Raw genomic sequence first — 24690 nt, forward strand, 5'->3', positions numbered from 1 at the left:
ATATATTGGTTGGAATAATAAGCAGAAATACATGAGGTATGATATAAACATGCATATTTTACTAAATACTTGTTAGATGTAAGATCAGCGTACCGAAGCCCGATGTAGCGCGAGTACAACCGATTAACTTGATTTAAGGGCCCAAACTCGAAGCAAACCCGAAATTTCATATGTGGAGGGGGGATGAACAAACAAAATGAAAATAAAAATGCGCTTTGGCCACTTTGAGTCTCAGTAATTTGTATTCTTTTGTGTGCTTTGTAGCACTCATTTTCGGTTGCACCACACAATATAGCGTCATCTTGTGTTCAAATATTGCATTGCACTTGGGAGACAATGTACAATCTGGCTTATTTATGTGTGATTTTTCTTTTTTCATATATATTTGAACTTGTTTTTCTTAAAATAATTCTTAAAATAAGCACTTTTGTCAACTGTGGAAGACGTTAGATACTTTCTCATTTTCTTTTATTTTTATTTATTTAACAAATATTATAAAATGAATACTTAAAATGAGCAAAACGATTTGCCATTTTCCTTAGGAGAGACCTTTTTGTGCCTCACATGAAAAAAAAACAAGTAAAAACTCTTGTAAAATTAGAAGATTCATAAATTGAAAAAAAAACCTCCTGCCAATGAAGTTTGCGAAGGAAAAAAAATGAGAATATTTCAAACATTTAAGGGTTATCTAAAGGGACACTGTCTGTCAGCGCCTTCTAGTGGTAAAAAGCAAAAATACATGAACTACAATATAAACGTAGCTTTTAAAAAATACTCATACGGGGGAAAAAATGTGTTTATTTACACAACAAGACGCTAACTGGCCATTTAGTTGATAGATCATGTTTTTTTTGTTTAATATTCAAAATAAATGTTTTTTTCAATGATTTTTTTTTTGACCACTTGCAGGCGCTAAATAAAACACAATATGCCTTGAAGGGTAATTTAAGAAATACAATTAAAAAAACCTTTGCAAGATATGTTTCCTTGTCTTTTACTTCATTTAATTCCACAAAGGATTAACAGATTACGTACCCGTAACTAGATACACAAACCGGAAATAAAAATGACTGAAATCATGCCTTGCTCAACGGGCCTGATTAAAGACCAGAGTGGGAGGGGGTTTGCCCACCCAAGTAAGCAATAATCTTGTACTGTCTATTTTCTTCTTCTGCATCGTGTTCATGCAGTCTTAATCAATGGCACGCTGTAAGGCTGTTTTCAGCAAGAGTAATGGGGCTTTTAATGAACCAATTAGACCAGAGGTCTCCAACGTGGTGCCCGCGGGTACCGGAGTGCCTCTCAAGGAGGGCTGAGGAGCCCGCAGACCTGTTCTGAAATTAGCCAAGTCATTGTTATTCTGTAATAGTAATATTTTTATTTTTTTGTGGATGAATGAGTTTATTCGGCCCTATTTCAAACAATGAACCTGGTATTAAAATTGTAACAACATAGTAAAAACAGGATAAGTTGTAATTCTTACAATGCATATCAAACTAGGTGGCCTTTGGGCAAATGAGTAACCAAAAATCCCTCTTAGCTGGAAAAAGGTTGGAGAACCCAGACTTCGACGCTGTAAACACGTGTACAGGTTCAAAATGGAAGAAAAATCAATGTGTGTCATGTTTATTTGTGACGCCCTTAATCACAAGGAGTCTCCAAGGGCTGCACAGACCACAGATTATTGCAAACCATTGACTATTCTGACACCATCCCCTAATCTGCAACCTACATGAGGGCAAGGAAAAACTCAAAAACAAGAGGAAAATTGTCGGAGTTTATAAAGATATAAACCCCTTGCTGACCACAGTATTCAGGTAAAGGCATAAAAAAATTAGAGTTTTACTACTGCACATGTAGGAGGTCGACCCGGCAGCCATCTTGTTCGGCTAGCTGGATCTCTCTGACCACATCCGGTTCAGTAGGCGTATTTATTGAAAGGTCACGCATGCGCAGTAAATGAATGGAGTCGCGCATGCGTGTTACATTACAAACAATGGAAATAGACTGAAAACATGGATCTTTGAAACGTGACTATGTGTGTGTGTGTGATGATTACTTGTATAGTAAAAATAGAAATAAGGGTTAAACACGTTAATTTCATAGCATAGGAGTCTGAGAAATACACAACTAAAAGTAGCTTACTTTACAAAAATGAAGAAACCTTGAGACAGTAATCGAGATGGGAGGTAACAAAGGCATGAATTATAATCACCACATTTCCCCGAATATGGAAATCTTCAATCTTTTCCATATTTCCTGATACTAAGTGACTTCAACTTGGACGAGATAGAGAAAAATGACAAAACTGTGGTATGGTTCATCTTGTGTGGTAGAGGAGGAAATCTGGGGTGGGTAATAAATTTTTTAAATTTTTTAAATTTGCTAGTTAGCCAAGGCATTAAAATTGCATGTTCTGTGGGATTTTGAGGCGTTAATGGGAAAAGCTGCACTCGGCAGTTTGCACCATGAAGTATTTTTGTACAAGACTCAGTTATTGATAATGTTTAACCGTTCTCTGAAATGGGCCATTAGGTTTGACATGATTATTTTAATTATATTAACAGTGATGCGCACTGAGGCCTGTGTCTGGTGGGGCACAATTCGATTTTGCAAGAAAATGAACCTATAGCGCAGGGGTCGGGAACCTATGGCTCGCGAGCCATATATGGCTCTTTCTATGAGTATCTGTGGCTCAGAGACAAATTTGATTGCATGCAAAATTTCTCCATCTTGTTCAAACTTGAGTTTACTATTCTTCTCAGGTACACTCAAAGCCAAACCAAATCTAAATAACATGGCATTACTTCGCAGTATATATAGGGCACGTTATTCACTACAATTTACAGTCAAGGTGTCACACAAAAAAAGGGGGGAAAAAAACTCGTTTTGGCTGTACAACGCTAAAGAATCGTTTATATAAAAGTTCACTATATAATCTGTGTTCAGTGTTCAGATACCTTATGATGAATCCACAGAACTGTAAATACGCCAAAACACCGGAAGAGAACTTAGTCATTTGTTTGGGTGAGTGGGAGGGATGGGTGGAGCTATGCAAAAAGTGGCAAGCACTCCCTCCCATCTCTTTAGTAAATTTGTCTCATAATATATGGTGTGGCTCTTTCCCAAAATAAAATTAATATTTTTTGCTTTTATGGCTCTTTGAGTCAAAAAGGTTCCCGACCCCTGCTATAGCGTATTCGTCGTATGATTGGCAGGGCAAGACAGCAATATATAAACTCTGGCATGAACATACTTTTATTGTCTTACCTTAACTTATAAAAGAAGTCTATGCATTGCTCATTTTGAATAAAAGCAACAAGAGATGGGTAAGCCTCTATAATTAAGTAATTCCAGGCAACAACTTCCTGTTAGCTTGCTAATACTATTACTAATTTTTGTCACGATTACTGATGTGACTCAGCTGTGCCCACTCCTTTGGTGCCAACTGCCTCGGACTCTGATTTGCTCTCTATCAGTATTTGTACCCAGTCCTGTCCGTCCCTTTTTGTCAGTCCGCCTGGGAACCTCAGTGTATACTAGGCAAGCCTTTTTCGACCCCGACTCCCACCCGTCCCGTTTTTGCCCCCGTCTATCGACATCTAGCATGAGGCAAGAGAATTGCGTGCCTCACTCCGCATCTGCAGATGCTCAACACAGTAATATGTTCAATACTCTTTCCCGTGAATACAAAAACTAATACATAGGTAATCCTCGATTGTGAAAAATATTAATGCGACGAGAAAAAAAAATACTTGATGGCTTGTCAAGCTTTTAGCTTGCTATTGCTATCACAAGGTAAGGTAAGAGGTCGCAGGTTTGATTCCCGGCTCCTCTGTGTTATATGTCAAAGTGTCCTTGGGCAAGACACTGAATCCCTAATGCCCCCAATAAGCAGGTAGGCGCCTTGCATGGCTGATTCCCTATAGGTGTGTGAGTGTGTGTGTGATTGTGTAAGTGTGAAGCACATTGTAAAACGCTTTGGAAGGTCTTCATTGACTTGAAAAACGCTACATAAATGCAGACCGTTTACTGTTTCTATTTTTGGGGGTGAGTTGAGCACCGAATCAGAATTCCTTGCCTTTCTATCGCCCTCTGCCATGAGGCAAGAGAATCGCGTGCTTCCCTCTCCATCGGCAGGCACTCATAACAGTAACGTGTTACACGCTGTTTCTTTGAATAAAAACACCACTGGAGCGCTTGGCTTGCTGTTAGCTTACTAACGCTATCGGTAATTCTATTATTTGGAGGTGAGGCGTGCGCCGAATCAGAATCCTTGCTCTCCCTATCGCTCTTTAGAAGAGATAGGCAGGAGAATTGCATGCCTCACTGCATTTGCAGACCCTCGCCGAGTAATACATTACCGTAGATACTCCATGTATTCATAATATAATGCGAAAAATCAGTAGTTTATTCATTTTTTAAATATTGTGTTGTTAAATGATACATAACTTTAACACTGAATAAATATAGCTATTTAATGTATTTTAATCTCATTTTTTTATGACGACAGGTGAGGCACAGCTTCACCTGCCTCCCCTGAGAGCACATCACTGCTTAAAATACCGTTTCCCTGCAAAGAACTACTGATATTTTTAAAGGAATACATTTAAATCACAAAATGAAACACGTTCAATCGCACTTTACTAATTCTGTTATCAGTGAAGATTGTGATTGGTCATACCTCAAAGCTGGTATCAGAGCCGATACCCTGACTGCACATCACTGAATATCAAAGAACATATTGTTTCGTAAAATGATTTATCATATGTTATATCTTACATTTAGAAAAACCCTGATATTAAATATGCTAAAACGTTCCAAGTAACTGTCACAACGCACAGCAGTCAGACATGATGTTCTTCAATCCAGGAACACAGACGTGCTTCCAGAACAGTCAGCTAATCATGACTTGAAGACCCTAATGATTAGGGCCTAATCAGTCCTCCTCATCTATTCCGAATCCTTCAGTGTCTCGTCAACTCTCTTCCTGCTTGAGTCTCTCCTTTATCTTCAACATAATTCCATTGGAGCAGAGGCAAAGGGTCTGTAGGTTTGCCCCACAACGAATTGATCTCCTCCTTATCTCACGGCCACAAGGCTGTCCGACATTGAGGCGGACGTTATTGTATAGAAAAAAAAAACAGAGGATAGGAACCAGGTTGTGTGGTTAAATGTTGTATCTCATAGCGTCATAGCAACAGTTAAGTGTGAGCTATTGCTGTCCTCTGATAAACCCGTAAAATAATGCCAGTCTAGGACAGGGGTTCATAATGAATTATGACCACTTTAGCTAGGGTATTTTTGCAGACCCAATGATAACATTCAAACACAATGCACGATGCTAAAATGATAAAATATATACAAAAAAATTTAGAGATGAAATAAATAGAATAGAATAGAATAGAATATACCTTTATTGTCATTGTTACAAAATGGGTTAACATATTGTGACAACGAAATTGGGCATGACACTCCAGTTTTACACATTCACAGTGAGGTATGAGCCAAGAAGATAAAGGAACAGAGAAGATAAGGTTATAAAACAAGGGGGATAAGGCTATAGTTATAATTTACATGGTATTTACACAAGAAATGTCGGCATGTGGGATGTTACATACAGTGTTGTCGTGATACCGTTGGTATCGTAAGGGTTGTGCAATATTGCATTTGGTGCAAAGTCATCATAGTGCAAAAAATAGTCAGCATATGCATTGGTGCAAACATAGACAACATAGTGCAGAAAAAAGGAAATGATCAGACATTGTGCAAGGTGAGCAGTAAACGTAGTGCAATAAAGTAGTTAGTTGGGAGATTACGTCATTTAAAAGTAATTTGATTACTTACTTTAATCACAACGAGTCTCGAAGGGCTGCACTGACCATAGATTATTGCAAACTACAGACTATTATTACACCATCCCATGATCTAAAACCTACATGAGGGCAAGGAAAAACTCAAAAACCTCAAAATGTGGAAAAAAATCTTGAGAAGGGACCGCACGTGAGGTAATCCCCCTTCCAGGTTGATCGGGCTGCAATGGATGTTGCAAGAGGGGGGGTTGTCAACGAATAATACCCAGACATGGTCAACATGAAATACAGGTCATTGATAAGCCATAGAATAGAAGTGTGTTTTAAGCCTAGATTTAAACAGTTCCACTGAGGTTGCAGATTGAATCTCAGTGAGTATTCCACAACACCGGGGCCCGAATGGAGAACACTGTCGAACCTTCTTGGCTCTTCGGATCACTAGTAGGCCAGCATTTTCAGAATGAAGGCTCAGGACATGGTATATTGCAAAAATAATTTTCCAAATAAAAAGACTACAATTCAGCACCCTTTTACTATAAATTCCGTGCTCTCGTTTTCCCCTATTGATTTCCACTTGGTTTGTTGTTCCTGTATTCCCAATGCCTCCCTCCCCTCACACTGCCATTCGCAACTTGTGACACACAGCCAAATATGTTGACCCCCTGATTTCAGTATTTTATTTTTATTTCATTTGATAGTAAATTCAGTTTGAATATGAGTATACGTGATAGGGAGAATATCTATCTGAGGAGAAATTCAGTGCCCTTGTACTCTGCTAGAGACAGCGTCTTTTTAACTGTATATAGTTGTGTTTTGTAGGTAAAAATTAAACATCCTTCAGTTATTTTTGACGACTAGGTCAAATGTATGTGACAACGTAACTGATGCAAGAATACTACAAATACAATCAGAAGACACTATAATTAATGATCTGCATTTATAAAATAGCGGGGTAGCGTAGTAACACACCAAGCGTTCCTGCGTAAGGCTTAGGCCCCAACACTGTGTAGAGCTAAATTCAACTCAAATTCGTTGTCTTTGCTATTAGTATGTCAGTTTACTACATAAATGCTATATAGAAGCTCCCCTAATTACGACCATTCGAGTTACGAAAAACGGTAGATACGAACATTTTTTACGGGATGTCGAAAAATATCCGGACATTGCTATATGTTAGATTTTGTATTGTGTGCACCTTTTTCCGAGTACAGGACATTACTGTAGTGCTTCTTTTTCGCCTCTACCGGGGTTTAGCGCCATTAGAGGTTACCCAGCATCCACCCCAAAGAAGAAATCTGGCTTCTACATCCTAGTTCATGTGTGAACATACTGTACTGTGTCTTTGACATTTTTATTGTTTAATATCTCGTGCATCCATTCAATATGGTTGGTGTGGAGGGTAAAGAAGAGGCGAGCTGTTTTATTTGAAATGAAAGTGGAATAAGAAAGCTTGATGCGGTTGAGAAAATGGTTAGATCGCTTCTTTTTCTGCCACTTTCTACCACGGAGGAGGATGTTGCCCAACTCTTGAAGCGCATCTTCCAAAAGTAAGTTAAACTCAACTTTATTTAGAGCATACTATTTTGGGTACAAAAAAATACAGTTTACTTATACAAGCCTTAAACATACTTATATAAACATTAAACATACAAAATATAGCACTGAAGAAACTTACCTACAAATTCAACTTACGAACGATCGTCCGTAAGTAGGGCAGCGTCTGTATTCTGGTTGTTATCTGTGTTCATGGAATATGAACTAAGTAGCAATATTGACTTTTATCATTTTATGGTTGTAATATGTCTTCATATGAGTCCTGGGCAAGTTATATTTCATTTTCTGTGGACAGCAAGTATCAAATTGGACTAATTATCCTAAAATGGCCCAAAATTATCGGAAAATTATCAGACACAAGCTTTTTTTTTTTTTGCAGGGTTGAGATACTGCGATTCAAACATTTTGGTGTGAAATGAAATCACTTTGTAACCTGGCGTCACAAGAATATAATTGGCAAACTCCTTCCTGGTAGACTATAGGTTTTAACAAATTAGCCGATACGATGAATCATTTTTAGCAATGTAATCACAAAATATCTCATTTAGATTAAAACAAAAGGCCGGCATTGAACCAAAGCTTGAAGGACAGTGGATGCACCTTGAACGTCATCTGGTGAGGTTTTACCTTTGAAGTTTGATGAAATATTTCATTATTTTCTCTCTTTTTACAGCTCGATCAATTTATTTCTTAGCAATTCTTGATACTGTTTTACAAAAAGGATATTTGATTTGAGATCCCTCTTTTGAAAAACTTGATGCGCCCCAACCTCACCCAAACCCTTACACCATTACATTGTGTTGTCTCGATTTAAAAATAGCATTCCTACCAAATATTTGATGTGTTTCAATGACAGTTTGTCTTATTTAGGGCCTCCTAGTGGTAAAACTCTTAGTCATTAAAAGAAAAAAGTAGTACTTTAAGTGCTAAGCATAAAAACATGTTCTTGGTTATTTTCTGGGGTCGATTTTCAGGTTGTTTTTGGCTTGGTTTTTTTTTTTTTTTTTGGGCCATTTTGGGGTCATTTTTTAGGGAGTGATTTTTTTTGTTTATTTTTTTGTGGGGGTCGTTATTTTGTTGTTTTTTTTTTTTGACGTCTTTTTCGAGTTATTTATGTCTCGTTTTTTGTTTCATCTTTGGGTAGTTTTGGGGTCATTTTGGATTGTTAGACGTTTGGGTTGTTTTTTGTTTTATTTCTTTTTAGATCATTAATTTTTTGGGACATTTTTGTGTCGTTTTTTGGGTGGTTTATTGGTTCTTTCTTGTCCTTTTCTTTGTCATTTTTGGACATTTTTGGGGTTGGTTTTTGGGTCATTTTGTTGTTGTTTTTTTCAGTTGTTTTTCCATTTTTTTTAATTTTTTTTTGTGGTCATTTTTATTTTTTGGGGTGAATTTTTATTGTTTTAAGGTTTTTTTATGGCTCGTTTTTCGGTCAATTTTGGGTCGTTGCTTGACATATTTTTTGTATTGTTTCGGCGTCATTTCTAGGGTACAATTTTGGTTGTTTTCTGGTAATTATTGGTTTCATTTATTTGGGGGTCGTTTTGGGTTATATAAATGCAAATGGTCTACATTTATATAGGGCTTTTCAAGTCAATGAAGACCTCCCAAAGCGCTTTACAATGTGTTTCATACTTCTCCCTTTTACACACTAACCAACAGATAGCAGCGTCAGCCATGCAAGGATACTACTACCTGCTGTCCAGGGCATTAGGGAGTCAGTATCTTGCCCAAGGACACTTCGACATATAACACAGAGGAGTCAGGAATCAAACCTGCAACCTTTTGGTCCCAACACGAGCGCTTTACCTTCTGAGCCAATGCCGCACTTTTTTGATCGAAAACATTGTATTCATTTGACATGATGTTACACCTGAAAGGATCTGACATAATCGTCCGCCATCTTGCTGCTACAGGTACCAAAACACAAAAAACCTTGTGAAAAGCTGGACCCCAAAAAATGAGATGGAAAAAAAACTGTTGTTTGGTCTCTTTTCTGTGCTTTATAGCACTTGTTTTTGGTTGCACTATACATTACAGCAACAGATAGCGGTCAAATAATAAACACTGTCAACATTTTAAAATACAGTTTATTACACCCCACCATAATCCAGAGGTCTTTGCTAACTATAACTCCGAAGCAAAAGTATCCAATTTCTTTCAAAAGTCACATAAAAAGTTTTCATAGCACATCTTGCGGAACAAGTACAAATCACTTTGTTCGAAAGTTTCAGTGCGGTTTCCGCTGAGCCCGCAGCATGGAAAGCGATCCGGTCCTTGTGACAAATGACCCGCTGATGGCGGCGGCAGATGTTGCTTCTCCAAACGGAGTCACCTCAAAATCCGAACACAATATCAGATTTAACGGATCGTGCAGCAAGAGCAGACCGCCACAATCTGGTCCGTGGCCTTTTGCCCGAAAAACTGCAAACGCTCCCCTCAAAGCCTTGTGCTTACTTCAATGACTTCCCATGACCCCCTTGGGGTTGGATACAATCTCTTGCTGCTAACACATCTGTGTAACCATGGCAATGCTTACACCAAGGCAGGGGGTTTCAGTATACAACCGCATTGCTGACCCAAGTCTTAATACTTAGTATGACACTAGACAACCAGTGATTAAGATTACAAATGAAAAGGCACTGGAGGTTATCTCATTATCACTCTACTTTTACAAGAAACTGTCAGACGGAAGGAAGACTGAGATCACTTGCACTCGTTTCTTGGTTTTTATTGGAAGGAAGGAATGACAAGGCGTGATTCTTCGATCCGTTGTTTGGCGGATTGACGAAGCTTGACAGGCGGGTGAAGGCTTGGCGGGAATGGTCGCGGACAGGCGTAATGGTCGTGTTGTTGGTCGGGGCTGGAGAAGAAGGGCGTCGTCGTGTTCGGAAGAGTGATCAGGAGTCAGACGGGCAGGGCAGGTCGTAGGCAATTTTGGAAACGGGTGGGCAACGGAGATCAAGTAGAAGAAAACAGGAGGCAGGCAAAGAGTCGGAGGTACGGGCTTTCTGAGCAGATGGCAACAGGTAGCATAGTACAATCAGACAGCTTGTTTCCGGAAGCTGAGGATTTAAATGGACAGGGTGCGCCAATCAGCTGTCCTGGCTGTTGGCGCCCAATCCTGAGCACAGGTGTTCCAGATCCGGGTGATTGTGACAGAAACACAGATTTGCATGGAGCATTTCGTTCTGCATTTTGATCTAACCAGTCTCTCCACTCCTTCACCTTCAACAACATTGCGAACAAAATCCTATACAAGCTCTTTTACGTACATATACATATTAAACATCTATTGGTCTTATATTACACAGTGTCCCTTTAAGTCTATTCAACCTGACTTTGACGGGAGTTGAGTGAGGTAAACCCCAGAAAATTGTCTTTGTAAATTTTCAATCTAAAATGATTTAAAAAAACATTTATCTATCTATCGACCTTGGTCATATCCCTCAAGAGGGGTTACCGACAGCAAGACGAACACATAAAATAACAAAGAAAATAAAAAGGGGAAAAAATAGCAAAAAACACACACAAAAATCTTTGGACCATGGCCAACCCCAATGCCCAAACACCCAAACAAGTTAGGCACCCCGGCATCCAAGTTGGTCATGCTTTCGTCCTTCCAGATGAATTGCGACACAAGAAAGCGGCCATGTCACCCGGGTCAGGGTGACACAACACACTCTTTTGTTTAACAGCAGGGCCCGACAGCTTTCACTGGTTTACCCCTGCCGCATCATACAGGTGCCCCGCCCATCCATTAGAACCCTAAAACACATAACTTGGTCAAAAAATAGTCAAATTGAACCAAAGCTTTGGGTTGGATAATCGAAACCTCAAAACGTGGATAGTATAGTGAACTCTTGCTTTCAAATAAACAACAGCACAAGTCTATATGGATTTTGCTCTCAGACGCCAAACTATTAATGGCATTACAACAAATTGGATCTGCTAATTATTGGGCAGATATTTGATCTATGTGGAGAAATTGAATCAGTAGGCTCTTATTGCATTTTCCTCAGTAAGTGTGCTTCCAATCAAGCAAACCTTAGAGGAATTATCAATCGGCTTGGTTGAAACAATTAGGATCGTTACAGAAATTGATTTTAAATATTTTCATTTAAAATGTCCCAATCACAATGACTGAAGCTGGTTTGAGAATGGAATAAGTCCTTTACCTATGTCAAAGTCATGGCCCGCGGGCCACATCTGGCCATGAGGAGGTTTTCTCTGCCCTTAGGATCATCTTAAAGCAGGGGTGTTAAACTCATGTTAACTCGGGGCCACACGATAGAACAAACATTCTGTCGGGGGTCGGACTAGTAGATTAAAGAGAAAGAAAAAGAGAGATAAAGAAATAAGAGAAAGAAGGAGGGAAAAGGAGAGAGGGCGGGACAAAGAAAGAGAAAGAGAGCGTGAGAAACAAAAGAGATAAAAAGAGAAGTCGTAAGAGGGGAAAAGAAAGGGAGAGGAAGGAAGAAATCCAAAGAGAAATAGAAAGACAGAAGGAGAGAAAAGAGAAAAGGAAGCGCAAAGGGTAGGAAGGGAGAAAGAGAGAGAAAAGGAAAAAAGGAAGTTAGAGCAAAAGAGGTTAAAAGACAGAGAGAGAAAGAGACAAAGAGCAACAAAGGAAGAGAAAAAGAGTGACACAGAGAGTGAAAGAGAGAGAGTCAGAGTGGGAGAAAAGGGGTAGAAAAGAAAGAGGGATAGAGAAATGAATAAATGCGAGTACAGTGTCTGTGTGAGAGGCACCTGGCTTTGGCAACATCAAGTTGACATATTTCAACCTGCAGCTTTTTTTTCTCTTGCGCTTCTCTGAGTCTTGTCAATCCCTTAGCGGGCCTGATCTGGCCCGCGGGCCGCCTGTTTGACACCTGTGTCTTAAAGGAACAGTCTGTATTATTTAGTGCCTCCTAGTGGTAAAAAATATACTTTGTGAAAAAGAAAACTAGTATGAATTTACCCCTTTAGACCTTTCTCTCACTTGGTGTCTCTCGCTCTCTCTCTGTCCTTCTCTCTCTATGGCGCTCCACCACCCCCAACCTCTCTCTCGTTCTCTGTCGCTCTCTTTATCGCTCTCTCCTGTTCCCTCTCCCTCAGTTGGTAAATAGGCAAGTCCCTTTAATGAAGCCGAGCCTCCCAAAAAACATCCACTAATTTAAAATATGTTTAGAGTTTCAGTTTGTTCTCTCTCTCTCTCTCTCGCTCTCTTTCTCGTTTTTGTTATTGTCTGTGTATCTAGGCGGTTATGATGACTATATGAAACAGTGGCTAGGGAACACAAAAGCCAATGAGGGTCATTATTGTCTTTGTATTGCACTTGAAAATACTGACTCTCTTGTTACAGTGAAACGGATGTCCTTTATTTGGACAGTGTTGGTCACAAGGAAAGGCAGGCAACAGTCTCCAGAGCAGTGGCAAGTTAGCATTAGCAAATAAACAGGCAAAACTTTCTGAGATCCGGTGAGTCCAAGCAGTGAAATCGACTGTTCAAGAAGTTTAGCGTCCGCTTTCCGTAGTCAAGGAGGTCAAGCTCGGGTGTGCTCGAAACAACACAAAAAAGGTAGCAAACTAGTAAGGAACTAAAGGGGAAGGATTAGTAATAAAGGGAAGAGGATGAGTAGTGATCAGACAAAAAACTGTGGGGAAATCAAGACAAGTGACAGTTAGAGAGAAAAAAAAGAGTGAAAGGGAGAGAGAGAGACAGAGAGAGACAGAGAGAGTTAGAGAGAGAGAAAGAGAGAGAAGAGAGGGAGAGAGAATGTTAGAGAGAGGGAAAGAGAGAGAAAGAGAGGGGGAGAAAAAAATGTTAGAGAGACAGAGAGAGAAAGAGAGAGAGGGAGAGGAAGAGGAGGAGAGAGAAAGAAAGAGAGAGAGAGGTAGAGAGAGAGGGAGAGAGAGAGAGACTGGGAAGAGTGACAGAGAGGGAGTGTTGGACGGAGAGGGGGAGGAGTGAGGGAGAAAGAGCAAGTTAGAGAGAGAAGAAAGAGAGGGGGGACCGAGAAAGGGATAGAGGGGGAGGGAGAGAGAGACACAGAGCGAATGTTAGAGAGAGAGAGAGAAAGAGAGAGAGAGAGAGAGAGAAAGAGAAATAGAGAGAGAGAGAGAGAGAGAGGGGCAGGGAGAGAATGGGAGAGAAAGAAAGCGAGACAGAGAGAAAAAGAGAAAGAGTGAAAGAAAGAGAGCGAGAGTGAGAGCGAGAGAAAGAGCGAGAGAGACCTAATTAAAATGACATAATAACATGCTTTGAGATAGTACGCGTTCTAAATAATTGACCACGGAAGAAATCAGTACAGTACAGAAAAAACACGAGCACCCACACGCAAACGCGGGATTCATCCTCCACGAGAGCGCGCCTGAAGTGCTAGTGCACGAGGGTCCGTACTCGGGGTCGCGCGTCCCCTTGCGCCTAAAGTGTCCACTTCGCATCGTCTCGACTCGAAGGGCATTTTTTTTCCTTTTCATTATTTGTGAAACTGCAGCCGTAAGTCTGTTTTTGTGCGTAAAAGCAGCAGCTCTGCACTTCCCACAGCCTTTGCACTTCACTCTCTGGATTTTGGAACACTCTTGAAGGTAAGCAGTTTTTATGATATCCAAATATTTCATCCACGCCTTATTGCTCACACAGTGCGAATAATTATTTTAGGAGATTATGAAGTATTTCATAAGTATAGGGGCGAAGGTTTTAAACGAAGATGCAATTTCCCTGTACACGTTTTGCATGTTAAAGATGAAAATAGATGGTCTGTGTCAAACGTCAAGCCAAAAAAACGACAGTATCGATTAATAGGACGCGCGTCCCCGTGGCAAAGCTTCAGAATCCCGATTTCCATTTTCAATCAGATATCCATCCTTCACACTAAAATAATCAATAATTAACAATTCAATAGGACTTTGTGTGTATCGTCAAAGTGAGCCTCCCCTCTTTCCATTGACCTCCATGTTTGAAGTCCAAATGATGATTTATGCATTCCTTTTGAATAATTGAATCAATGATCGAATATTTATTCAGTTTGTCATCTCAGTCAAAGAAATGTTTCGAATGAATCGGTGTTTACATTATCTGTGTGTACTATTTGACCACGAGATGTCGCTGTATTGTGTGGTGCAACTGAAAACGAGTGCTAAAAAGCACAAGGAGGAATACAAACTACAGAGACTTCAAGTGACCAAACTGCATCATTTTTCTTCCTCAGCCTTTTGCATGCCTTTTAAGGTTTCTTGGGCACCCACAGCAGCAAGATGGTGGACAATCACGCAAAATAAAAAATAAAAATTCTGAACTTATAAGTATTTGGGAAAACGCATGTTTACATGAAAATTCATCATTTTTCTTTCATATTTAAATCTATATTTTCTCTATAATTTATTTTCTTACTACTAGGAGGGGCTAAATTATACACACCCTCCCTTTAAATAAATTGCAAAAATGTCTAAATGAGTTGTCACTCATATATGCTTTCTACTTTTGAAAACAATACCAGTATCGATATCAGTTACAGGTAATAATGACCTGGTATTCGAGCAATATTAATATCTGTTATCAGCACACTACCATCCCTAAGAGTTAATTCTGTAGCGTGTATAATAAATCTATCAGTGAGGAATGAAATATAGCCCAACCAAAAGATTTGAAAACAAATATTTTGTTTTAATTCCATTTTGAGTTTATAAGAGTGAGAAATTGATTTGATACCAAGCCTTATTTTACTGTGCAGCCAATACAAGTATTGACTCCCATGTTTTACAATCAATCCTAAAGTGCCCGGAAGGAATTTATTAAAAAAAAGAAATTCTTTTTTAGGGGGGTGTAGTGGGTCTGGATTATAAATGTACAAGTACTTGATGTTTAAAGAGGACAGACTTCTTCCTACACGTGTTCAGATCACCATCCGGGTTGTGAGACCGGGTAAAAAAAAGCCTTGGAGAATCAGTTCTGTTGAGATTTGTATTACAATACAACAAATAAAATTAAAGACTGAATATTCTAGGCATGTGAGGACTATGATTAGTTGACAAGTTTGTTTCCAAAATGGCTGTCAATCATTTACATACCAAAGAAGTGGAACACAATGAGTAAAAATAAATAAATAATAATAATAATATATAAGGGCAGCAAGGCGGCGCAGTGGTTAGCGCGTGTGCGGCACAGTTCTAAGGTCTTGGGAACCTCCTGTGTGGGTTCAAATCCAGCTACCGGACTTCTCGCGCGGAGTTTGTTCTCCCCGTGCCTGCGTGGGTTTCCTCCGGGCACTCCGGTTTCCTCCCACATTTCAGGTGGATTGGCCGGTCCAAATTGTCCCTAGGTGTGAATGCGCGAGCGAGTTGTCTGTCCCTGTGTGCCCTGCGATTGGATGGCAACCAGTTCAGGGTGTCCCCTGCCCTCTGGCCCAAGGTAGCCGGGATGGGCTCCAGCACCCCCGCGACCCTACTGAGGATAAGCGGTGCAGCTGATGAGATGAGATGAGATAATTTATTAAAAAAAATCTATAAGCATAAACCAGTGGAAAACTACAAAATCCCAGCTTCACACCAGTCATTTATCTATGTGAAATACTGCAAAGTCAGAATGACCACCGAATGAATGGATATATCGAGGAGCCGGGTGAAAATATCACCAAGTAAATAAATACACTCTATTTCAGGGGTCTCCAAATTTTTTTGAAAAAAATTGTAGAGCAGCTGGTTTGGAGAAAATAAAAAATAGCTGATCAATGTCTTTATTGTTTTGTCTATGCTAACAGATGTTCTTTAAACAGATACCTGGGCAATACATGAGGAAAATAGATAACTTGGGCCAATCCATTTTTTCCATGTTTGCATTTACCTGTGCAAGTTTCATTCTCTATTTTTTTATAAAGGGACCTTTTCGTCCGATCTGATTTGAATGACAGAATATCCAAATAAATATATTCATTTACAAATAAAAATTTGAACAAAGAGTGATAATATTTACTTCTTTTAAGCACTAAATTTAATCAAGTTTTTATTGCATGAAATGTTATATTTTGATCTATAAAATTTATATAAGAAGGCGTTTACAGTATAATGTATTTGGATATTGTCCGTGAGCTCAATGAAAAGTAGAGTGATTATTGGGGTACACAGGGACACAGGCTAAGAAATCCAGGTGAGTGCATTCGTATTGCCTTAAACTAAACGCTCCCCGACTTACGACCATTCGACTTATGAAAAACGGTACATACGAACATTTTTTAAGGGATGTCGAAAAATATCCGGACGTTGCTGTAAGTTAGATTTTGTATTGTGTGCACCTTTTTCCGAGTAGAGGGCAGTACTGTAGTGCTTCTTTCCGCCGTGTGGTGGCGCAGGGAGATGTCACCCAGCATCCACCTCATAGAAGAAATCCAGTTTCTACTTCCTCGTGTGAAATCATAACAACGTGTACTGTATCGCTAGCGCGCTAAGAGCATCGACATTTATATTGTTTAATATCTCGTGCATCCATTTAATATCGTTGATGTCAAGTTTAAAGAAGAATCGAAACGCTTTTGAAACATAAGTGGAATAAGAAAGCTTGATGCGGTTGAGAAAATGGTTGGATCACTTTTTTTTGGCCACTTTTTACCACAAAGGAGGAAGTTGCCTAACTCTTGAAACCCACTTATTTCCAAAAGTAAGTTAAACTTAACTTTATTTATCTTTATAGAGCATATTATTTTATGAAATGTTTATGTTTTAATACAAAACAATACAGGTAACTTATACAAGCCTTACACATATAAACCTTAAACATACAAAATATAGCACTGAAGCAACTTACGGACAAATTCAACTTACGAACCTCAAATCTCGTTTCTAAGTAGGGCAGCAACTGTATACAGATACTATTAGGGTGGAGTGTTGCGTAACTTTGGTGACATCCAGTGGACATATTTAAAACTACAGGTCATTGTTTGACGAAATGTGGCCTGTTTGTTTTCTTAAGATTCTCTCAGAATGGTTTAGCACATCGGATTAAATCCATCGGCCATGGTTTGGTGACCCTTCCTCTATTTCAGTAATCATGAGGATTATTAATCTTGAGCATTAAGACTAAATAGGTAAAAGAGGTATGAAATTACTGAAATAATAAACAGGTTATAATCACGTACATTCATCACCATTGATACAGTGACACACTTCAATATTACAACTAGCAACAGAGATTTCGGATGGATATTTTTCTGGAACTCACTGATTCTTTTTCCACTTTTTCCCCATTTGAGCCTCAATCTCCCGCTTAGGATGTGCTGTACAGATGTGGACATGGATGACAGCTCGGTGGAGGAGGAAAAGGACGAAGAGTTGTGGCTGGGCGAGCAGGTGAAGATGCTTCCTCCTCCAATGGCCCGAAGTCAGGGGTCGGCGTGGGGAAGCCAGAGGGGCCCGACCGGCTGCGTGCTCTGTGGGGCGGGTCTGATCCTTTGGAACGTTTGCGTTGTCCTGGGTGGTGTGATGCTCCTGGCGCTGGTCTTCTCCTTAGTCTTGCTGCCTGCAGTATTGCTGCTCTATGCCGGATTTTTGTGCCATTCCAGGGTGAGTTGATACTAATTTAATGTCACAACTGAGGGGCAGAGTCTTTCGACCTCATTCAAATTTGTATTTTGAAGGCTTTACTGCGTTTGACATTGTGCCATTCCTTCTGGTGTGCATGCTTTGACCTGGGGGCAGCTGAACACTGTCAAACTGATGTATATTAAGATGATGATTACTAGACTTGTTGAAAACAATCTTTTAAAGGGACATTGTATATAATTTAGCAGCTCTTGGTGGTAAAAAAACCCCTTAAATCATTAAAAAGATGAATCGGTCATTTTTTCATGTTTTTTAATGTACGTTTTTTCAGTTTTTTTGGGGGGTAGTTATTGTGTCATTTTTCAGTCGTTTTGCATTTGTTTTTGGATTCTTCGTCGGTTGATCATCAGTCGTTTTTCAGTATTAATTGGGATGTTTTTTTGTTGTTTTTAAGTCGATTTTTGGTGTTGGTTGTACGTGTTATTTGTTTTTCAGTTGTTTAGAGTAATATTTGGGAGTTTGGGGGTCACTTTTCAGTTGTTTTATGGTCATTTTTGCATTGTTTTAGGGTTGTTAAAAATAAATGAAACAAAACAAGAAAGATAGGGAAGCTAGCTTCACCAAACTCTCGTCCTTGGGTGGGGTTGAACCACCAACCTTCCATTTAACAGCTGAATGTATGGACCACACCAGATAGACTTGCTTCTTACATCGAAAGTGTGGTTAATAGCAGATTGAACCAAGTACTAGGAACTAATTGTTATCAAAGTTAAAATCCAATAGAAAAAACTGAATTACAAAGGGAAGATATCTTCACCAACCACTCTTCCCTGGGTGGGATTGAACAACTAGCCTTTCAGATAGCAGCCAGCACGCTGACCGATTGCACCACAGAGACTTATCTCTTAATGAATGTGTGATTTATAGCAACAAAAAACTTAGCCCTTGGAAATAGTTAAAAAATAAAGTTAAAATCCAATGCAATAAATGAGATACAGAGGGAACCTAACTTCACCAACCACTCTTTCCTGAGTGGGGTTGAACCAACCTCTTATGTAACAGCCGAATGCACTGACCGGTTGCGCCACAGAGACTTACTTCTCGTTTAAAAAGTGTGTTTTATAGAAAACATAAAGTAATACCTTTGAAATAGTAAACAATTTAAGGTAAAATCCAATGGAACAAATGATGTACAAAGTAAACCTAGCTTCATCAAGCACTGATCCCTGGGTGGGGTTGAACCATGGACCTTTCAGTTAACAGCTGAATGCGCTGACCAAAAGCGCCAAAGAGACTTGCTTCTAACTCAAAAAGTGTGTTTGACTGAAAATCTGAAGTAACACCTTGGAAAAAGTCATTAACTTAAGGTTAAGTCCTACGGAACAAATGATATACAAAGGAAACCTAGCTCCACCAACCAATCGTCCATAGTGGGGTTGAACCACCAACCTTGAAGCTCAGCCAAAAATAGTGTTTTTAATGAAAATATAAACTAACACCTTGAAAATAGTTGTCATTTTATGGTAAAATCCTGCGAAACAAATGATATTCAAAGGAAACCTAGCTTGACCAACCAATCGTCCCTGGGTGGGGTTGAACAGGGGACAAATTAATTATCAATATAAGGTTCAGTCCTACGGAACAAATGATATACAAAGGAAACCTAGCTTCTTCAACTAATCGTCCCTGGGTGGGGTTGAACCACCAACCTTTCAGTTACCAACCGAACGCGTTGACCGATTGCGTCACAGGGACTTGTCTTTTGCCCAAAAAGTGTGTTTTAATGAAAGTATAAAGTAACACCGGGGCAGCACGGCGGCGCAGTGATTAGCGCGTGTGCGGCACAGTTCTGAGGTAGAGGGAACATCCTGCATGGGTTCAAATCCAGCTTCTGGCCTTACTGTGCGGAGTTTGTATGTTTTCCCCGTGCTTGCGTGGGTTTCTTCCGGGCACTCCGGTTACCTCCCACATTCCAAAAATATGCATTTCAGGTGAATTGGCCGGTCAAAATTGTCCCTAGGTGAGACTGGGCGAGTGAGTTGTCTGTCCCCGTGTGTCCTGCTGTTACTGGCAACCAGTTCAGGGTGTCCCCTGCCCACTGCCCGGAGATAGCTGGGGTGGGCTCCAGCACCCCAGCGACCCTACTGAGGAAAAGCGGTGAACAGTAATCAATATAAGGTTCAGTCCTTCGGAGCAAATGATATACAAAGTAATTCAAGCTTCACCAACCAATCGTCCCTGGGTGAGGTTGAACCACCAACCTTTGAGTTAACAGCCGAATGCGCTGACCGATTGCGCCACAGAGACTTATTTTTTGCCTACAAAGTGTGTTTTACTGAAAATATAAAGTATCACCTTACAAATAGTTATGAATATAAGGTTCAGTCCTGCGGAGCAAATGATATACAAAGGCAACCAAGCTTCACAAACCAATGGTCCCTGGGTGGGGTTGAACCACCAACCTTTCAGTTAGCAGGCGAACGCGCTGACTGATTGCGCCACAGAGACTTATCTTTTGCCCAAAATGTGTGTTTTACTGAAAATATAAAGTAAAACCTTACAAATAGTTATCAATATAAGATTCAGTCCTACGGAGCAAATGATATACTAAGAAAACCTAGCTTCACCATACCGTCCCTGGGTGGGGTTGAACCACCAACCTTTCAGTTAACAGCCGAACGCGATGACCGATTGCGCCACAGAGACTTGTCTTCAACCAAAAAGTGTGTTTTACTGAAAATATAAAGTAACACCTTACAAATAGTTATCAATATAAGATTCAGTCCTACGGAGCAAATGATATACTAAGAAAACCTAGCTTCACCATACCGTCCCTGGGTGGGGTTGAACCACCAACCTTTCAGTTAACAGCCAAACGCGCTGACCGAATGCGCAACAGAGACTTATCTTTTGCCCAAAATGTGTGTTTTACTGAAATTATAAAGTAACACCTTACAAATAGTTATTAATATAAGATTCAGTCCTACGGAGCAAATGATATTCCAATAAAACCTAGCTTCACCAACCAACCGTCCCTGGGTGGGGTTGAACCACCAACCTTTCAGTTAACAGCCGAACGCGATGACCGATTGCGCCACAGAGACTTGTCTTCAACCAAAAAGTGTGTTTTACTGAAAATATAAAGTAACACCTTACAAATAATCATCAATATAAGATTCAGTCCTACGGAGTGAATGATATACTAAGAAAACTTAGCTTCACCAACCAATCGTCCCTGGGTGGGGTTGAACCACCAACCTTTCAGTTAACAGCCGAACGCGCAGACCGATTGCGCCACAGAGACTTGTCTTCAACCAAATAGTGTGTTTTACTGAAAATATAAAGTAACACCTTACAAATAGTTATCAATATAAGATTCAGTCCTACGGAGCAAATGATATACTAAGAAAACCTAGCTTCACCATACCGTCCCTGGGTGGGGTTGAACCACCAACCTTTCAGTTAACAGCCAAACGCGCTGACCGAATGCGCAACAGAGACTTATCTTTTGCCCAAAAAGTGTGTTTTACTGAAATTATAAAGTAACACCTTACAAATAGTTATTAATATAAGATTCAGTCCTACGGAGCAAATGATATTCCAATAAAACCTAGCTTCACCAACCAACCATCCCTGGGTGGGGTTGAAACACCAACCTTTCAGTTAACAGCCGAACGCGCTGACCGATTGCGCCACAGAGACTTGTCTTCAACCAAAAAGTGTGTTTTACTGAAAATATAAAGTATCACCTTACAAATAGTTATGAATATAAGGTTCAGTCCTGCGGAGCAAATGATATACAAAGGCAACCAAGCTTCACAAACCAATGGTCCCTGGGTGGGGTTGAACCACCAACCTTTCAGTTAGCAGGCGAACGCGCTGACCGATTGCGCCACAGAGACTTGTCTTCAACCAAAAAGTGTGTTTTATTGAAAATATAAAGTAACACCTTACAAATAGTTATCAATATAAGATTCAGTCCTACGGAGCAAATGATATACTAAGAAAACCTAGCTTCACCATACCGTCCCTGGGTGGGGTTGAACCACCAACCTTTCAGTTAACAGCCAAACGCGCTGACCGAATGCGCAACAGAGACTTATCTTTTGCCCAAAAAGTGTGTTTTACTGAAAATATAAAGTAACACCTTACAAATAGTTATCAATATAAGGTTCAGTCCTACGGAGCAAATGATATACCAAGAAAACTTAACTTCACCAACCAATCGTCCCTGGGTGGGGTTGAACCACCAACCTTTCAGTTAACAGCCGAACGCGCTGACCGATTGCGCCACAGAGACTTGTCCTCAACCAAAAAGTGTGTTTTATTGAAAATATAAAGTAACACCTTAAAATAGTTATCAATATAAGGTTCAGTCCTACGGAGCAAATGATATACCAAGAAAACTTAGCTTCACCAACCAATCGTCCCTGGGTGGGGTTGAACCACCAACCTTTCAGTTAACAGCCGAACGCGCTGACCGATTGCGCCACAGAGACTTGTCTTTTACCAAAAAGTGTGTTTTACTGAAAATATAAAGTAACACCTTACAAATAGTTATCAATATAAGATTCAGTCCTACGGAGCAAATGATATACTAAGAAAACCTAGCTTCACCATACCGTCCCTGGGTGGGGTTGAACCACCAACCTTTCAGTTAACAGCCAAACGCGCTGACCGAATGCGCAACAGAGACTTATCTTTTGCCCAAAAAGTGTGTTTTACTGAAAATATAAAGTAACACCTTACAAATAGTTATCAATATAAGGTTCAGTCCTACGGAGCAAATGATATACCAAGAAAACTTAACTTCACCAACCAATCGTCCCTGGGTGGGGTTGAACCACCAACCTTTCAGTTAACAGCCGAACGCGCTGACCGATTGCGCCACACAGACTTGTCCTCAACCAAAAAGTGTGTTTTATTGAAAATATAAAGTAACACCTTAAAATAGTTATCAATATAAGGTTCAGTCCTACGGAGCAAATGATATACCAAGAAAACTTAGCTTCACCAACCAATCGTCCCTGGGTGGGGTTGAACCACCAACCTTTCAGTTAACAGCCGAACGCGCTGACCGATTGCGCCACAGAGACTTGTCTTTTACCAAAAAGTGTGTTTTACTGAAAATATAAAGTAACACCTTACAAATAGTTATCAATATAAGATTCAGTCCTACGGAGCAAATGATATACTAAGAAAACCTAGCTTCACCATACCGTCCCTGGGTGGGGTTGAACCACCAACCTTTCAGTTAACAGCCGAACGCGCTGACCGATTGCGCCACAGAGACTTGTCTTTTCCCAAAAAGTGTGTTTTACTGAAAATATAAAGTAACACCTTACAAATAGTTATCAATATAAGATTCAGTCCTACGGAGCAAATGATATACTAAGAAAACCTAGCTTCACCAACCAACCGTCCCTGGGTGGGGTTGAACCACCAACCTTTCAGTTAACAGCCGAACGCGCTGACCGATTGCGCCACAGAGACTTGTCTTCAACTAAAAAGTGTGTTTTATTGAAAATATAAAGTATCACCTTACAAATAGTTATGAATATAAGGTTCAGTCCTGCGGAGCAAATGATATACAAAGGCAACCAAGCTTCACAAACCAATGGTCCCTGGGTGGGGTTGACCCACCAACCTTTCAGTTAGCAGGCGAACGCGCTGACCGATTGCGCCACAGAGACTTGTCTTCAACCAAAAAGTGTGTTTTATTGAAAATATAAAGTAACACCTTACAAATAGTTATCAATATAAGATTCAGTCCTACGGAGCAAATGATATACTAAGAAAACCTAGCTTCACCATACCGTCCCTGGGTGGGGTTGAACCACCAACCTTTCAGTTAACAGCCAAACGCGCTGACCGAATGCGCAACAGAGACTTATCTTTTGCCCAAAAAGTGTGTTTTACTGAAAATATAAAGTAACACCTTACAAATAGTTATCAATATAAGGTTCAGTCCTACGGAGCAAATGATATACCAAGAAAACTTAACTTCACCAACCAATCGTCTCTGGGTGGGGTTGAACCACCAACCTTTCAGTTAACAGCCGAACGCGCTGACCGATTGCGCCACAGAGACTTGTCCTCAACCAAAAAGTGTGTTTTATTGAAAATATAAAGTAACACCTTAAAATAGTTATCAATATAAGGTTCAGTCCTACGGAGCAAATGATATACCAAGAAAACTTAGCTTCACCAACCAATCGTCCCTGGGTGGGGTTGAACCACCAACCTTTCAGTTAACAGCCGAACGCGCTGACCGATTGCGCCACAGAGACTTGTGTTTTACCAAAAAGTGTGTTTTACAGAAAATATAAAGTAACACCTTACAAATAGTTATCAATATAAGATTCAGTCCTACGGAGCAAATGATATACTAAGAAAACCTAGCTTCACCATACCGTCCCTGGGTGGGGTTGAACCACCAACCTTTCAGTTAACAGCCAAACGCGCTGACCGAATGCGCAACAGAGACTTATCTTTTGCGCAAAAAGTGTGTTTTACTGAAATTATAAAGTAACACCTTACAAATAGTTATAATATAAGATTCAGTCCTACGGAGCAAATGATATTCCAATAAAACCTAGCTTCACCAACCAACCATCCCTGGGTGGGGTTGAAACACCAACCTTTCAGTTAACAGCCGAACGCGCTGACCGATTGCGCCACAGAGACTTGTCTTCAACCAAAAAGTGTGTTTTACTGAAAATATAAAGTATCACCTTACAAATAGTTATGAATATAAGGTTCAGTCCTGCGGAGCAAATGATATACAAAGGCAACCAAGCTTCAC

General features: G+C 40.0%; 1 protein-coding gene, 1 long non-coding RNA gene and 13 other non-coding genes across 15 annotated transcripts in view; 1 reads left to right on the forward strand and 14 right to left on the reverse strand.

The window, feature by feature from the left end:
* Positions 1-24690, reverse strand: part of LOC148364187 (uncharacterized) — a 308472-nt gene that overhangs the window by 229975 nt on the left and 53807 nt on the right. The window lies entirely within an intron of this gene.
* tmem88bl (transmembrane protein 88b-like) overlaps positions 13769-24690 on the forward strand; it is a 32862-nt gene continuing 21940 nt past the window's right edge. Inside the window, exons 1-2 of the mRNA XM_088338315.1 lie at positions 13769-13940; positions 17597-17906. Coding sequence (XP_088194441.1) covers positions 17616-17906 — 291 coding nt within the window. The 5' untranslated portion in view covers positions 13769-13940; positions 17597-17615. The remainder of the gene's footprint in view (positions 13941-17596; positions 17907-24690) is intronic.
* On the reverse strand, positions 19567-19640 carry trnat-ggu (transfer RNA threonine (anticodon GGU)). Its single transcript has one exon. It is a non-coding gene; the product is annotated as a tRNA-Thr (tRNA).
* On the reverse strand, positions 20518-20591 carry trnan-guu (transfer RNA asparagine (anticodon GUU)). The gene has a single exon. It is a non-coding gene; the product is annotated as a tRNA-Asn (tRNA).
* Positions 20916-20989, reverse strand: trnan-guu (transfer RNA asparagine (anticodon GUU)). The gene has a single exon. It is a non-coding gene; the product is annotated as a tRNA-Asn (tRNA).
* Positions 21116-21189, reverse strand: trnan-guu (transfer RNA asparagine (anticodon GUU)). Its single transcript has one exon. It is a non-coding gene; the product is annotated as a tRNA-Asn (tRNA).
* trnas-gcu (transfer RNA serine (anticodon GCU)) lies at positions 21714-21787 on the reverse strand. Its single transcript has one exon. It is a non-coding gene; the product is annotated as a tRNA-Ser (tRNA).
* On the reverse strand, positions 22112-22185 carry trnan-guu (transfer RNA asparagine (anticodon GUU)). The gene has a single exon. It is a non-coding gene; the product is annotated as a tRNA-Asn (tRNA).
* trnan-guu (transfer RNA asparagine (anticodon GUU)) lies at positions 22311-22384 on the reverse strand. Its single transcript has one exon. It is a non-coding gene; the product is annotated as a tRNA-Asn (tRNA).
* Positions 22709-22782, reverse strand: trnan-guu (transfer RNA asparagine (anticodon GUU)). The gene has a single exon. It is a non-coding gene; the product is annotated as a tRNA-Asn (tRNA).
* trnan-guu (transfer RNA asparagine (anticodon GUU)) lies at positions 22908-22981 on the reverse strand. Its single transcript has one exon. It is a non-coding gene; the product is annotated as a tRNA-Asn (tRNA).
* Positions 23105-23178, reverse strand: trnan-guu (transfer RNA asparagine (anticodon GUU)). The gene has a single exon. It is a non-coding gene; the product is annotated as a tRNA-Asn (tRNA).
* trnan-guu (transfer RNA asparagine (anticodon GUU)) lies at positions 23305-23378 on the reverse strand. The gene has a single exon. It is a non-coding gene; the product is annotated as a tRNA-Asn (tRNA).
* On the reverse strand, positions 23903-23976 carry trnan-guu (transfer RNA asparagine (anticodon GUU)). The gene has a single exon. It is a non-coding gene; the product is annotated as a tRNA-Asn (tRNA).
* Positions 24102-24175, reverse strand: trnan-guu (transfer RNA asparagine (anticodon GUU)). Its single transcript has one exon. It is a non-coding gene; the product is annotated as a tRNA-Asn (tRNA).

The sequence above is a fragment of the Urocampus carinirostris genome, chromosome 6 (genome assembly GCF_059441175.1).
Source record: "Urocampus carinirostris isolate Australia breed hairy pipefish chromosome 6, RoL_Ucar_1.0, whole genome shotgun sequence".
NCBI lineage: Eukaryota > Metazoa > Chordata > Actinopteri > Syngnathiformes > Syngnathidae > Urocampus > Urocampus carinirostris.